This window comes from Oryzias latipes, chromosome 6 (genome assembly GCF_053564925.1).
Source record: "Oryzias latipes strain Hd-rR chromosome 6, Olatipes_Hd-rR_3.1".
NCBI lineage: Eukaryota > Metazoa > Chordata > Actinopteri > Beloniformes > Adrianichthyidae > Oryzias > Oryzias latipes.
The window spans coordinates 34,505,659-34,522,087 of record NC_136242.1 but is presented as its reverse complement, the minus strand read 5'-3'; the positions used below and the strand labels follow the sequence as shown (position 1 = coordinate 34,522,087).

At 43.4% G+C, this 16,429-nt stretch overlaps 1 protein-coding gene across 1 annotated transcript; it reads right to left on the bottom strand.

Annotated features, from left to right (window-relative positions):
• Nucleotides 1–9,752: 9,752 nt before the first annotated feature.
• On the bottom strand, nt 9,753–15,180 carry LOC105358445 (uncharacterized). The gene is made up of 5 exons (XM_023956169.2): nt 15,004–15,180; nt 14,502–14,603; nt 14,231–14,398; nt 14,002–14,118; nt 9,753–13,805 (listed from the first exon to the last, which is right to left on the bottom strand). The coding sequence occupies exons 1-5, from the start codon at nt 15,050–15,052 to the stop codon at nt 10,090–10,092; spliced, it is 4,152 nt and encodes a 1,383-aa protein (XP_023811937.1). The 5' UTR covers nt 15,053–15,180; the 3' UTR covers nt 9,753–10,089.
• Nucleotides 15,181–16,429: the final 1,249 nt, after the last annotated feature.

Below are 16,429 nucleotides of genomic sequence, written 5' to 3'. Positions count from 1 at the left end.
TTTGCCATTGCAAATGGTGAATCCAGAGTTGGGTTCGTTCTTTCATTTTTATCTAGAAGCATTAATGCGGATTTAGCATTGTTTATTTTATACCCTGATATAATTCCGAATGATTCAATTAGATTAATTAATTGGGGAATGGAATCTTTCAGGTTTGTCAAAAATAGAATTATGTCATCGGCATATAAGGCTATACGATGTTCGGTTTCACAGATTTTTACACCTGTAATTTTGTTATGAGACCTTATGGCCATAGCCAGAGGCTCAATAGCCAAAACAAACAGTAGAGGTGACAGTGGACATCCTTGTCTAGTTGAGGAGTAAATGGTTTGGAGATATTATTATTTGTCAATATCTCAGCAGTTGGATCAGAGCCTATCAAGCTTATAGGTCGAAAAGATGACCATTCATTTGGTGGTTTATTAGGTTTTAAAAAATTAACGTTATTGATGCAAGTCTCAGGGATGGAGGCAAAATATCTTTAGTGTATGATTCGTCTTACATTGCCAATAGAGGGGCCAAAAGTTTGTCTCCAAATTTTTTGTAAAATTCAATGGGGAAGCCATCTGGTCCTGGAGCCTTACCACTGCATGTTTTGGATCGCCTCAAAGATTTCTTTTGTAGTTAAATCACATTCCAGTTCCTGTTGTTGATTTTTTGATAATGTTTGGAATTTCAACTTATTTAAAAATGAGTTTTGATTTTGCCAATTATTTAAACATTCAGAAGTATATAGTAGCTCATAAAAGCTCCTAAATGTGTTATTAATCTCTGCTGGATTTGTACTGATGTCACCTCCAGATGTTTTGATGCTGTTGGTGGCTCTGTCCGATTGTAGTTTCCTAATTCGCCACGCCAATAGTTTTCCACATTTTTCCCCTTGATCATAATAAGATTGTTTTAGCCACATTAAATGTTTCGCAACTTTGTCCGTGGACAATTTATTGTATTTTACTCTTAGAATTTGTATTTCTTTGGCCTTATCTTGACTATAATTACAGTATAATTCTTGTTCCAGCAATCTAATTTGTCGCTCAACTGTTTCCATTTCTATTTGTTGTCTTTTTTTTTTGGATTTTGTGAAGCTGATAATTTCTCCTCGAATGTATGCTTTAAACGCCTCCCATCGAGTACATGCGTCAGTTTGGTCACGGTTAAATTCAAAGTAAGTATTTATGCATTTTTCCATGAATAGGGTAAATTGTGTGTCCTGTAACAGCTCAACAGGAAATTTCCATCGATTACAGTTATAAATTAAAGAATCTACATGGAGTTCCATTGATACAGCAGCATGATCACTTATGACAATGCTATCATACCAGGACTTATTAATCGCTGTCATAAGTCCACAAGATATCAGAAAATAGTCGATTCGAGAGTGTGTGCCATGGGTACTAGAAAAACAGGAGAATTCAGTTGTATCTGGATGTTGTTTTCTCCATATCTCAACCAAATCCAAGTCCCTACATGTTTGCAAAAGTATTTTTCTGGTCTGTACATGGGTTGAATCAAGTTTAGTGGAGCGATCCTTTGCTGGTTCTAACATACAGTTAAAATCCCCACCAATAATATACATACCTTCCAAAGCAGATAGAGTAAGGAAAAAATGTTGAAAAATGCTGGATTGTCAATATTTGGGCCATAGATGCTAACTAGATTTAATCTATGTGTTGTTATGCTACCTTGGACAATAGCATATCGTCCATATTTGTCATAAATTACATTCATAATTTGAAAGGGCAGTGACTTATGGATAAGAATAGCCACTCCTCTAGCATAATTAGTATATGGTGCACAAAAAATCTTTCCAGGCCAATATTTTTTTAATCTGTCAACTTCTGCTGCTCTCAAGTGTATCTCCTGTAAGGATTGATTCTATTGAAAACTTGTTTAGTTTTGGTCATTTCTCTTAACCCCCTAACATTCCAGATGGTGATTTTTATTTTAGACATAGTTAAGTTTAAGTTTTACGGACAGGAAAAGAAAAAACATTTTCCGAATCTCTGCTAATATACAAACTTTAAGGAACACTGCTGATGTAATACAAAAAAAAAAATGAACGGAAAAAAATGAGAGGAAAACAGAAAACAAAACACACACACATTGCCAGGCGTAGAACGCCGCCCCCTCCCCACTCTCCCCGCACTTCCCAGCATGAAGCGCTTTGAACTTGAATATTGTCCCCGTGTGACCCCAGTTTCCTCGGAGAACTTGTGTATCACTGATCCACATTAACATGAGGAGCAGTTAATCCACCCGAGTCTAAACGTCCGTCTCCCTCCATCATCAGCCATGCACGTTACGTTACAGTTAGTTAACTCTCCCGAACATGTATATTTTAAATGAGTCTTTGGCAGCACCTCGTTTCTGGCTCCGTTAACAATTCATTTCAATTCAATTCAATTTTATTTGTATAGTCCAAAATCACAACAACAGTCGTCTCGATGGACTTCGAAGTAAAACATGAACTCAAAAGGATCACGAATACAAAGAGTTCAATAGGAAAATACTAAAATGAACTAACAAACTGTCTAAGCTATACAGGCATCCCTGCCCTTAGACCCCCCTTCGCGGTAAGGAAAAACTCCTAAAAAAAACTGATTCCGGAAAAAACGAAGAAACCTCAGGGGTGCCCACATGAAGGAGGGATCCTCCCCCAGGATGGACAAGCGATTTACCAGAACTCTTAGAGAAAATTATCATTAGTTCATAACAATTATCATCAGTTACCTGCGACCGCCGTGTAGAGCGCTTTTTATTTCTTTTGCTGGAGTTCACCGTGAAACTCTTCGGCCTCTCACGGAGATGAAAAGAGGTGGATCTTCCCGTGATGGACCACTCTCTTGCAGGGGTTCACGTGAAATCCACGGAATATTCCCATGTCAGTGAAAAGCTTTCTGGCCGTGTTGAACTCCCGCCGTTTGCGCATCGTTTCCGCGGAGAAATCCTGCACAAAGGCGAGGTTATTTCCATCATGCTGGATCTTCTTTTGTGATGAGAGACGGTAAACCATCTCCCAATCTTGAAACTTCCGAAATCGGATAAGGACAGCTCGGTGTCGGTTCGGTCCACCCGCCGCCAAGGTGCGGTGCGCCCTCTCCAGAACCAGCAACCTGTCCGGACCGAGTCCCAGCCATTTCGGTAGCATTTCCTGGATAAAATCGATTAGCGGCTGCGTTCCCTCGGAACCTTCTTTGAGACTAAACAAACGTAGATTCTTTCGCCTGCTACGGTTTTCTAGGTCGTCCGTCTTCATCTGCATGTCTGTCAGCTGTTTCGTGGCGGAGGCCAATCCCGCTGGCACCTTCTCGAGTTCCTCCTCCACCGCCGCCACTCTGTCTTCTGCTTCTTTTATGCGTTTAGTGTGCACCGAAACATCTCGCTTCACCTCAGCCACTTTCCCTTCCAAGGCCATTATAGCATTGGTAACTTCTCCAAGGATGCTGTTGATACCGTCCAGCTTGAGTCCAAACTCCGAGCGGAGTGACTTGAGCTCCGTTAACACATCTGCTCTGTTAGCCATTTTGCTGCTTTCGGCGTTCTTTGGCAATGCAGGTTTTTTTGCGGTCACGTGATCCTCGCGAGGAAACAGCTTTTTAACATAGTCCCTGATCTGGAAGAAACGGAAGAGATGTTGATTCGGGAGGTCATATTTCTTTGACAATTGTTCAAATGAGGAATAGACATTGTTTGTGTATAAGTCAGAGATTGATTTAATCCCATTCCTGTGCCATAGTTTAAATGACAGATCTGTTTGTTGGACGGATCGAATCTGCAGTTTTTGTAGACTGATGTGAGGACAGTAGAATTTATAAGGCTGAACTGTTTCCTGAATTGACTCCAGATTTTCAAAGAAGTGGACACCACTGGGCAGGTAACGCCGGGCCCAAAAGCCCGCAGAGGTCCAAGAGGACGGTTTGAGGAAGTGGGAACCGGCTCATAAGCCACTCGTCCTCGTTTGCCAGCAAGTCTCCTTGCTGTCTAAAGATGCGTTCACTCCGTATTCTTCCATTTGCCACATCTTCTAAGAGCGCCAGATCAGCCATTGTGCGTCATTCCGCATTGTGATGGGGCATTTTATTTCCCTCCATTTAATTACATCTGACAAGCTACAGATGTCGGTAATAATCGACGTGGAAATGGGAAATTGTTCTGCGTAAATGTAATTTCTTGTTGCTTTCTGAATGGTTGAGACATATGCCATACATTGTTTTATCAAAAATAAAACAAACTAAAGGCATATGCATGAATACCATAATTCTGTAGCTTATGAAGAAATGTTTTAATATGAAAATAACTTTCCCCAGTGGACAATTAATGCATCTGTCCGTCCGTCCGCACGCCCGCACCTATATCTGCTCCTCCAGACGGACACACTGACGAGAATATCAGTTTTGTACATTATTTCGTTCTGTTAACTATATTATTTATGAGGATGAATTGCACAACATGCCAATATTGCAGAACATATTTCATTTTTCTTTCTGCAAATAAGTGTTCATTTGAATTTCTGTTGTAATTTTCGTTTGATTTTTTTTTGTTTGTTTCACTGCTGATCGATCAAACGGGTGTTGGTGTAGCTGTTAATTGTCAGACTTGCTTTGTGAAGTCTTCATGTTATTTCTGAGAGGCAGTATTGTCATTTTCACTTTCACGTGTTTCTTCCATCTGCCGATGGTGTCGCCGTTTCTCATTTCACCCGTTTTTGTGCGTACGCCTGGGTCAGAGCGTGAAGGACCGCACATTTTCCCGTCAAGTTTGCTTTTTATAAATCTCAATTATTGCGTAGAGAGTGGCGTACGCCTTCTTTTGTGCGTACGCAACGTTTATAAATGAGGCCCCAGCTGCCTTACCACTTTGGAGTGAATTGATGGCCTCAGAGACTTCTGCCGTAGTGATGGGTTTACCTAAAATTTCAGCATCCTCATCAGTGACACGTGGAAAAGTAATTCTATAAAGCACAAGATCTGGAGAGTGTGGACACTCAGATGTATAAAGAGTAGAGTATAACTTCCCAAATGTCTCGTTTACACTAACTGGGTCTGTGATCGTCACACCCGCTGGAGATAATATTGCTGGAATAAGCCTAGAAGATGCCTCAGCCCTTGCCTGGTATGGAAGAAGCTTTCCCGCCTTGTCACCTGATTCGTAGAAACGTTGTCTGGATTTAAGTAGCAGCATTCTGACCTCCTTGGTAGAGATAAGATCAAGCTCTGTCTGTAGTGCGAGTCGTTTCTTATACAAGTCTGGATCAAAACTAGCAGCTAATAATTGGTCTGTGTCCTTGATGTCGTTCAAAAGTAAATTTGTACGTCATTAAGTTCAAAAAATAGAGTGAGTTGTGATTGTATAAACTCTTTATAGGATTCCTCTGCTAGGAGGACAGCATTGAACCTCCACTGGTTAAACAGGCGAGGCCAAGAGAGTATGGCCAGGTCAAGAGAAACCGGAGAATGGTCTGATATGGCAATACCGTGATAGTCGACAGAAACCAGATTAGACAGAAGTCGTACATCTAAAAGAAAAAAGTCAATACGAGAAAAGGTGCGATGAACATGAGAGAAGAATGAGAACGATTTTCCCCCTGGGAATTTATGCCTCCATGGGTCAGTAATACCGAACTGTTGAGAGAGAGTCGATAGCATTTTGGCTGCTCTAGTAGGAGGGGCAGAAGTGTTAGAAGATCGATCAAGCTGCGGATCCTGCACAAAATTAAAGTCACCACCCATGATTATATAGTGATTTTGGAGATCTGAAAAGGATGAAAAAATTTCGTCGTCCCAGTTAGGGCCGTAAACACAGATGAATAGAAAGGATGTTAGTTGAATCTTCCCAGAAACGATTACATATCTGCCATTCGGGTAAATAAATAATAAAAGGAAAATCCTTACGACAAATAATGGCTGCACCACGGGCCCTGGAATTAAATGTGGAGTGAAAGACTTCCCCCACCCAATGTTTTTTAAGTCGCACAACTTCCTTATTGAGCATGTGAGTTTCCTGGAGAAACTACATATCTCCCCTAAGGCGATTTAAATGGGTCATTACTCGCCCCAGTTTTGTAGCATTCCCCAGCGCCTTCACATTCCACGAAATAAGTCTGAATCTGTTATTCATGTTTAAAGAAGACATACCTCAAACATGATCTTTAAGTGCTGGGCGTGGACGTGGTAGGTCAGAAGAGCACGGCTGGTCTCTGTAAGGAAATTGAAGCTGCATTTTTTGACTCAAAATGAAAATGAAAAAGCAATCCACCAAAATTATTTTTCATTTTTGCATTTAATTTTTCGCATTAAGATCCAGGAATCCAGGTTTGAGCAGTCCAGGTCCAGCGGTTTGTGAACAGGACCCGGTTTTAGGTGATCTTAATGCGAAACATGCAGTGGAATGTTTCTTTAGTGCCCTCGCGAATCAGAAGCTGTGAATCGCAACCAAACTTCAGCGGCCGGACACACAGATCAATCAATCAATCAATCAATCAATCAATTTATTATTTGTATAGCACCTTTTAAGCAGAAGCAACCAAAGTGCTTAACATAAAATCACATAAAATCAGGGACAATATGATACAATAAAGAATCAATAAAAGCAATAAAACAATAAAACAGTAAAAAAATAAAAGAATAAAATTAACAAGCTGACCCACTAAATCCGCTCACCGGAGTTAAAAGCCTGGCTAAAAAGATGAGTTTTTAAAAGTGACTTAAAATCACTGACGGTGCTGGCTGACCTCACAGAGAAGGGGAGAGCATTCCAGAGTTTAGGACCTGCAACTGAAAAGGCTCTGTCTCCCCGAGTCACAAGCCGAGTCCTAGGAACCATTAAAAGCATTTGATCTTCAGATCTTAGGACTCGATATGGACGATACACATGTAACAGCTCAGAAAGATACAGAGGTGACAGACCATTCAAACATTTAAAAACCAAAAGTAAAATCTTAAAAGTGATCCTAAAGACACAGGCAGCCAGTGAAGAGAGCGTAAAAGTGGAGTAATATGCTCACAATGTCTGGTCCCTGTTAACAGGCAGGCCGCCGAATTCTGAACCAGCTGGAGACGGCGAGCAGAGACGGTCAATACCACTGTAGAGAGTTACAGTAGTCCAGTCTGGAGAAGATCAAGGCATGAATCACTTGCTCCACAGCATGCGGAGGTAGATATGGCTCAAATTTAAAATGTCTGTCAAGGTTTACCCCAAGATTCCTAATAAAAGGAGCATCTGAGGGGTCCAGGGGGCCAACAGCCCTACAGCAGCCTGTCAGCAGGTCAGTTTTTCCAAAAACGAACACCTCTGTCTTGTTTTTGTTCAGACAGATGAAGTTCAGCTCCATCCAGGATTTGATTTCCGCCAAGCACTTCTGTAAATTGCCAAGACCCTCCGCTCCTCCAGACTTTAAGGGAACATAGATCTGGATGTCATCGGCGTAGCAGTGGAAGGAAACATTATGTTTCCTAAAAATGGACCCCAGTGGCAGCAGATAGAGCGAGAATAAAAGAGGGCCTAAAACTGAGCCCTGGGGTACACCATGCTTGAGTGGAGCTTCTGGAGAAGAGTACTGTCCAACTTGGACAGAGAAACTCCTGCCACATAAATACGACTTGAACCAACAGAGTGCTCCAGTCTGGATAATAAAACACTGTGATCCACTGTGTCCAAAGCAGCAGAGAGATCTAAAAGTATTAAAACAGTGGAGGCCCCAGAATCCACAGCTAAAAGGTCATTACACACCCTGAGGAGAGCGGTTTCAGTGCTGTGACAGGATTTAAAACCAGACTGAAACTTCTCAGAGATATCATGTTTTGTTAGATGGTCCTGTAATTGAAAATAAACCACCTTCTCTAGAATTTTTGAAAGAAAAGACAACTTCAGGAGTCTGGGGGGAACACAGTCACCTGGGCAGGAGGAAGGCCTCAGGTGCTGAACTATCTCAGAAATCTCAGAGGAAGTGACAGACTCAAAGTGAAAGCAGTGACTTCATCGCCCCGCCCCCCCTCTGGAAAGGCTTTTCCTAAATGAATATTGAGACAAGATTCGCAGGGTGGATGTGAAAATGCAAATGCAATCCCCTCTTTGCATTTTAAGTATAAAATAAAAAAGCATTTCAAATATTGCATTTTCATTTTAATTTTGAGTGATTTGATGCAGCCACATTTTGAAAATGAAAAAGTATTTCTGTTAATCCATTTTAATTGTCAAATGAATTTTGCTACACATTTACCAGAAAACTTTTTGAAAATGAAATGTCAAATACCATTTTCATTATCATTTTAATCAAGTGACAGAATAAGCTGTGTTGAGGAAGGAAATGAAAAAGCATTTTGAAATATTACTCTTTCATTTTCATTTTGAGTCAAAAAATTCAGCTTCATTTTGAAAATGTGAAAACATTTCTGGATTTGACTTTTATTTTTAATTACGCTACAGAGTCGCTTCCATATTAAATATAGTAACCTGCTCTCTCCAGACGGACGTCTTCCCCTCTGCCTGTAGGATGGCGGTGGTGACGCCCCTTCTGAAGAAGGGTCATTTAGACCCAAAACTCTGGATAACTGGATAAAAATGTTAGGAAAACATCAGTCTGGTTTTAGGACAGAACAGAGACGGCTTTTTAAAGATCGTTAACGATCTTAGATTAAACTATGACTCTTAGAAACTTTCTGTTCTGGTGCTGCTGGATCTTAGTGTTGCTTTTGATCCAGTAGATCAACAGATTTTCTTAGACAGACTGAGGAGTCTAGTGGATCTCTCTGGAAATGTTCTGAAGTGCTTTTATTCTTACTTTACTGACCGACACTTTTATGTTAGTATGGATAAATGCTCTTTAGTTGTTGTGGGGTTCCCCAAGGCTCTATTTTAGGTCCAACACTTTTTAACTTCTATACGTTTCCTCTTGGGGAGGTCATCAGGAGACACGGCGTTGACTTTCACAGCTATGCTGATGATACACAGCTTTACATGGCTGTGTCTCCTGATGACCTTTAACCTGTTAACATTGTTTCAAAGAGTATTTTTGACGTAAAGTCGTGGATGGCAGAAAACCTCCTACAGCTCAACCAGGAATAAACTGAAGTTTTAATCATCGGTCCTGAAGACAAGAGAGAGATGATTTGAACACATCTTCAGAACTTGAAACCTTCTCAGTGTGTGAGAAACCTGGACGTTCTTTTTGACTCTGAGCTGAGATTCATGCCTCACATCAGGAACGTTGTGAAAACAGGATTTTATCATCTTATAAACATTGCCATAGTCCGCCCGTTCCTCTCTCTGGCAGAGGTGCTGATGTTTTCAAGGGCGACTGTGGGGCAGCGGTAGGGCAGTCGACCCATGATCGTAAGATTGCAGGTTCGATTCCCCCTCCTTGCACGTCCATGTCTTGAAGTGTCCTTGGGCAAGACACTGAACCCCACCTTGCCTCTGGTGGGAGGTTGGTGTCAGTGTTCAGCAGCGGAGCCGCCACCAGTGTGTGACTGTAAAGCGCTTTGGGCCTTGAAGGTAGAAAAGCGCTTTATAAGTATTTATAAGTATATATAAATATACGCCATTTACCATTTATTTTAGTCCTTTAGATATTTTAAATCCCTGCTCTCTGGTTTATCTTTGTCATGGTAGGGAGAACACGTCAATGTAAGGGGGGGGGGGGGGGGGGTCATCTAAGATAGCACAAGGGTTAAACCTACAACTATTACAGAATTATTACTGTTCTTTAGAGTCCCAGGAGCCTCAGTTCAGGCCTCACAAGAAGAGCAAACCCATTTTAGTTTGAGGCATAAAACTTTATTTACAACTGGTTAAAAGACAATAAATAATGTGGAGAAATACAAAGAAATAAATATTTGATGAAAGGATTTAAAAAGCTTCTCTGACTTTAACCAATTAATATTAAATAACAGTTTGTTCCAACAACAAACAATAAATAGGAATGTTAAATAATAATGCAGGAACATCAAAAATATCTTCAAGTTTAGGTTCATACTGTGACCTTTTTCACATTTCTAGATTCCCATTGGTAACCAGATGTTCACGTTTGGTTTAGCATGAGAGAGAAATGCAACTTTCCCAACAAAACGGAGCTGAAACCTCCACGGTCAATTACAACATGAAGACCAGAAGACCAAGCAGGAGGTTGAAAACACACATTTGGACAGAAAGTCCAGAACTGCTGGTTGTTGACACCGTGGTTGATTGGGTTGTTCCAGCTCCAGTGGCACCGCTAGTTGCTGGGGCAACTGGTGCAGGGACGGCGGAGGTTGCTGAGGCTACTGGTGAAGGTTTGGTAGAAGCAGCTGTTGTTATTTCAACGGTAGTGAATGTTGATGTAGCAACTGTTGTGGCTTGAGGGAGAGTCGGGCTCGGTAATGCAACTGTTGTGGTTTCAGAGTTAGTGGAAGTTGATGTTGCAGAGATGTTGGAGGTCATTGTGGCAGCAGTTGATGGTGTGGCGGTTGATGTGGCAACTGTTGTTGCTTCAGAGATAGCGGAAGTTGATGCAGCAACTGTTGTTACTTCAGAGACCGCAGAAGTTGATGCAGCAATTTTTGTTGCTTCAGAGACCGCGGAAGTTGATGCAGCAATTTTTGTTGCTTCAGAGACCACGGAAGTTGATGCAGCAATTGTTGTTGCTTCGGACATAGCGGAAGTTGATTCAGCAACTGTTGTGGCTTTAGAGATAGCGGAAGTTGATGCAGCAACTGTTGTTACTTCAGAGACCGCAGAAGTTGATGCAGCAATTTTTGTTGCTTCAGAGACCGCTGAAGTTGATGCAGCAATTTTTGTTGCTTCAGAGACTGCGGAAGTTGATGCAGCAATTGTTGTTGCTTCAGAGATCGCGGAAGTTGATGCTGCAGCGGTTGATGTTGCCGAGATGGTGGAGGTCATTGCGGCAGCAGTTGATGGTGCGGGGGTTGATGTGGCAACTGTTGTGGCTTCAGAGTAAGTGGAAGTTGATGTAGCAACGGTTGTTGCTTCAGAAACAGTGGAGGTTGATGCAGCAACGGTTGTGGCTTCAGAGATAGGAGAAGTTGATGCAGCAACCGTTGTTGCTTCGGAGACAGCGAAACTTGATGCTGGAACTGTTGTGGCTTCAGAGACAGCGGAAGTTGATGCAGCAACTGTTGTTGCTTCGGAGACGGCGACAGTTGATGCAGCAATGGTTGTAGCTTCAGAGACAGTGGAAGTTGATCCAGCAACTGTTGTTGCTTCGGAGACAGCAAAAGTTGAGGCAGCAACTGTTGTGGCTTCAGAGACTGCGGAAGTTGATGCAGCAATGGTTGTGGCTTCAGCGGTAGCGGAAGTTGATGCAGCAACTGTTGTGGCTTCAGAGGTAGCGGAAGTTGATGCTGCAATGGTTGTGGCTTCAGAGGTAGCTGAAGTTGATGCAGCAACTGTTGTGGCTTCAGAGACAGCAGAAGTTGATGCAGAAACTGTTGTGGCTTCAGAGACAGCAGAAGTTGATGCTGCAATGGTTGTGGCTTCGGAGATAGCGGAAGTTGATGCAGCAACTGTTGTTGCTTCAGAGACAGCGGAAGTTGATGCAGCAACTGTTGTGGCTTCAGAGGTAGCGGAAGTTGATGCTGCAATGGTTGTGGCTTCAGAGGTAGCTGAAGTTGATGCAGCAACTGTTGTGGCTTCAGAGACAGCAGAAGTTGATGCAGCAACTGTTGTTGCTTCAGAGACAGCGGAAGTTGATGCAGAAACTGTTGTGGCTTCAGAGACAGCGGACGTTGATGCAGCAACTGTTGTTGGGTCAGAGCTTGTCAAGGTGGATGTAGCAACTGTTGTAACTTCATAGTTAGTGGAAGTTGATTTGCCACCTTTTGTTGCTTCAGAGATAGCGGAAGTTGACACAGCAACTGTTGTGGGGTCAGAGATGGTGGGCGGTGATACTGCCAGTGTTGTGGCTTCAGCGGTAGCGGAAGTTGATGCAGCAACTGTTGTGGCTTCAGAGGTAGCGGAAGTTGATGCTGCAATGGTTGTGGCTTCAGAGGTAGCTGAAGTTGATGCAGCAACTGTTGTGGCTTCAGAGAGAGCAGAAGTTGATGCAGAAACTGTTGTGGCTTCAGAGACAGCAGAAGTTGATGCTGCAATTGTTGTGGCATCAGAGACAGCGGAAGTTGATGCAGCAATGGTTGTGGCTTCGGAGATAGCGGAAGTTGATGCAGCAACTGTTGTTGCTTCAGAGACAGCGGAAGTTGATGCTGCATTGGTTGTGGCTTCAGAGGTAGCGGAAGTTGATGCAGCAACTGTTGTGCCATCAGAGAAAGCGGAAGTTGATGCAGCAACTATTGTTGCTTCAGAGACAGCAGAAGTTGATGCAGCAACTGTTGTTGCTTCAGAGACAGCGGAAGTTGATGCAGAAACTGTTGTGGCTTCAGAGACAGCGGACGTTGATGCAGCAACTGTTGTTGGGTCAGAGCTTGTCAAGGTGGATGTAGCAACTGTTGTAACTTCATAGTTAGTAGAAGTTGATTTGCCACCTTTTGTTGCTTCAGAGATAGCGGAAGTTGACACAGCAACTGTTGTGGGGTCAGAGATGGTGGGCGGTGATACTGCCAGTGTTGTGGCTTCAGAGATAGCGGAAGTTGATGCTGCAACTGTTGTGGCTCCAGAGATTGCGGAAGTTGATAATGCAGCAGTTGATGTTGCAGAGATGATGGAGGTTATTGCGGCAGCAGTCGATGGTGCGGCGGTTGATGCGGCAACTGTTGAGTTTTCTTTAGTTGTGGAGGTTGAGGCAGCAACTGTTGAGATTTCAGGTGTTGTGGAGGTGGATGCTGCAACTGTTGTAGTTTCTAATGTTGTCGAGGTTGATGCTGCAACTGTTGTAGCTTCTGGTGTTGTGAAAGTTGATGCAGCAACTGTTGACGTTTCAGAGCTGTTGAGGGTAGATGCTGCAACTGTTGAGACATTTTGTGTTGTGGAGGTTGATGGTGCAACTGCTGTGGTTTCCGGTGCTGTGGAGGTTGATGGTCCAACTGTTGGGGTTTCATAGATTGTGGAAGTTGATGCTGCAATTGTTGAGGTTTCTAGTGTTGTGGAAGATGATGGTGCAACTGTTGTAGTTTCTGGTGTTGTGGAGGTTGATGCTGCAACTGTTGAGGTTTGAGAGCTGGTGGAGGTTGATGCTGCAACTGTTGAGGTTTCAGTGGTTGTGGAGGTTGATGTTGCAACTGTTGAGGTTTCTGAGATTGCAAAGGTTGATGGTAAAACTGTTGTAGTTTCTGGTGTTGTGGAGGTTAATGCTGCAACTGTTGAGGTTTGAGAGCTGGTGGAGGTTGATGCTGCAACTGTTGTGGTTTCTTGTGTTGTGGAAGTTGATGGTGCAAATGTTGTAGTTTCTGGTGTTGTGGAGGTCGATGGTGCAACTGTTGAGGTTTCCGGTGCTGTGGAGGTTGATGGTGCAACTGTTGTGGTTTCTGGTGTTGTGGAGGTTGATGCCGCAACTGTTGAGGTTTCAGAGATTGCAGAGGTTGATGGTGCAACTGTTGTAGTTTCTGGTGTTGTGGAGGTTGATGGTGCAATTGTTGTGGTTTGAGAGCTTATGGAGGTTGATGCTGCAACTGTTGTGGTTTCAGAACTTGTGGAGGTTGATGAAGTTGCAGGTGCCGTAGCAGCAGTTGTGGTTGCTTGAGTAGTAGAAGTCGTTGGTTGAGCAGTTGTGGTTATGCTGGTTGCAGCGCTGCAAACTGGTCCAGCGGTGATGTCACCAACATTCTCCATGAAAGGCAGCTTCCCCAGGCCGGTTGCAGCTGCACATGTGTTTGGAGACACGCAGCCCAGAGCTGGATATGATGTGGAGCCGTTAGTCACTGTAGATCAACACAAGGAGGTTTAGTTCAGAATGTTGCAAACATGAACAATAAGGAAGCTGATCAAATCAAGTTCTTGCTAACACGTTTTGGAATCTCTGACTCATGAGTTCTCCTCAAACACAGAGGCTGATGATTATTCCAAAGCAGAAGAAGATTCTTGAGGTCAGACTCCTAAGTTGCCATGAAAACTCACAGGTTGCTTGGAAGCAGCTGGTCTGGTCTCCTGAACACTGGACTGTAGAGCTGCACTGAGAGGTGGGCGGGTCACAGCCGGGACACGTCAGGCCGTTAGCAGACGGAGGGGTAGGAACTGAAACCCAGTAAGAGATTTATTATCAACCAGACAAATGTGTAGAAGCTTCAGAGGAACATCCACATGTTTGGAAATCGGAGGTTTGCAGTAAAAAGCTGAGTGTCCGTACAAGCCAGGGTCTGGGAGTTGCAGTTGTCCGAGTTGCAGCACTGAGCCGATGCAATGGCACTGGAATAACCCAAGTTGACGGAAAAGGTTGCCGCTCCAGCCATGGGACAAAGAGAAGGAATAGCACAGTTCTTGTAGACTCGTGTTCCTGAAGCTCCAGGTGAAGAGGCTGCAGTCAAAGGACAGTTGGAGTTACTGATGGAAACCCCCCAGAACTTTCCAGAACAACATTCAGGCTTTCACTGTACGGTCATGAGAGGAGAAGAGCATACCTGTGATGGAAGCGGTTACACACAAGGTCCCTGAGCCGCAATTCTTACTAAATGTGGTTGAACATGCTGCGTCTGCACAGGCGTCACACTGAAGAGCAGCAGCTGCAGAGACAAAAAGATTTCAGTCCAGTCATGAATATGGATCCACTTTTCTGCAGGGATCCTTTCTGATCCGGTTGTTGTGTGTAATCATGACAATGAGCGATCCATTTGGAGTCAAGGACAAAAACGTTCAAGTTTCAAAGCTTTAGAATGGAGAGTTTCCTGTTGAACTTGAAACTTCTCATCTTTCAAATATTCTATTTGATCATTTCTAAGCGTTCTTTATCCCAGAGAAATCTATTTACCCTCACATTTCAAATGTTGGACTTCCTAAAGAGTTTTCTGCAGTTGAATCTTTGAATTGAACACAAACGAAGGGAAAACCTGGAAAGAGCTGCTCAGACGTCCCAGACGCTTCAAAGATCCCAAAGTGGGAGAGAAACAGGTGAATGTTGGTTACCTGAGCTGCAGAGCGCATAGATGAGAGTCAGAGAGAAGATCAGCTTCATCTTGATGCACAGGTGACTTCTGCCGGTTTGATGCTGCTGCTGAGCAGCTGCTCTGCTTTTATGCTGCTCAGGTGACCTCAGCTCTGGGTGTGTTGCTGTGCTACAGCGTCAAACCCGTGTTACCTCCTTTGTGAGCATCACAACAAGCAGGCACACCCTTCTGAACCGTCAACATCTATTTGTGGAATATTTAGCTCAGAGAACGGGGGAACGCCCCATGAATCACAGTCAATGGAGAGAAAGAACAAAAGCATTTCTATTGATTAGTAGCTTCAGGTAAACGGCGTGGGTGCGTTACGGGTCTGAAGATGACGTTCAAACACTAAAGTCCATTTCCTTCCTCATATCTGAGCATCACTTTGCTTATCTGGGTTTTGGTAACGGTAAAGGAAAATGTCAAGTCCTTTCTAAGGAACAGTTTCTTTTCCATTGCAGTCATGTTTTCATGCTGTGTTCATTGTGTGGGGGGGTCACAGGGTCAGTGGAGGGGGTCAACGGTTTGAATCTTGGTGGTTCCTTTTTTCCAGTTCGTTTTGAACTGTAAAGCTCTGAGAGCTGCTGAAAGCGTGGAAAGATGTTTGCATGAATAAAGGTGGACTTCTATGGAGGTTCTGTCAGTATTTCAGGAAAACGACGTCCTTATTGGTTCTACATGTGAGCAGCACATATTTGCTCCTGTTTCCAGGTGTTTCTTGTTGCTGCTGTGGTTTGTTGTGTGCAAACCTGGATGAGGAAAAAGGGAGAAACGTTCCGCTGAATGAGAAGCAGAGATGCTTTCCTGCGTCGGTGCGTCTTTTGACGCTACAGAAAGTGATTGACGTGGAGTGGAATGCTTCAAATTACGGGGCAACGCTGCGGCCTGTGTCACAGTCCTGCTGTTCTCCTGAGTCCACGTCAGGAATCTGGTCCGTTCACTTCTCTGCTGCAGGGCGGGGCGCGGCACGCTGTCCTCCCATCATGCAGCAGCTGGCCCTGAGCCAGTGAGAATTAATTAAACATGGTATTTTACCCCAGGCTGTATTATTTCTTTGTTAACAGTTCCTTGTTGAGCATAGCTACAGAAACACAGATCCACCCCATTACTATCAGTGATCACGCATCGGTATCCCTGACTCTTAAAAACAAAACTTCCCCACCTTCATTAAGGAGCTGGAGGTTCAATACATCGTTGCTCAGAGACCCTAACTTTATCGACTTCTTTGCTAAAGAATGGTCCTCATATCTTCAAAATAATGACCACCTAGGTATTTCCTCGTGCCTTTTATGGGATGCCGGGAAAGCAGTTATGAGAGGCAAAATAATCGCCTTCTGATCCCTCAAAAAAAGAAAAGAAAACTCTAAACTAGTGGATTTAGAGCAAAAAAATCAGAATTTTGG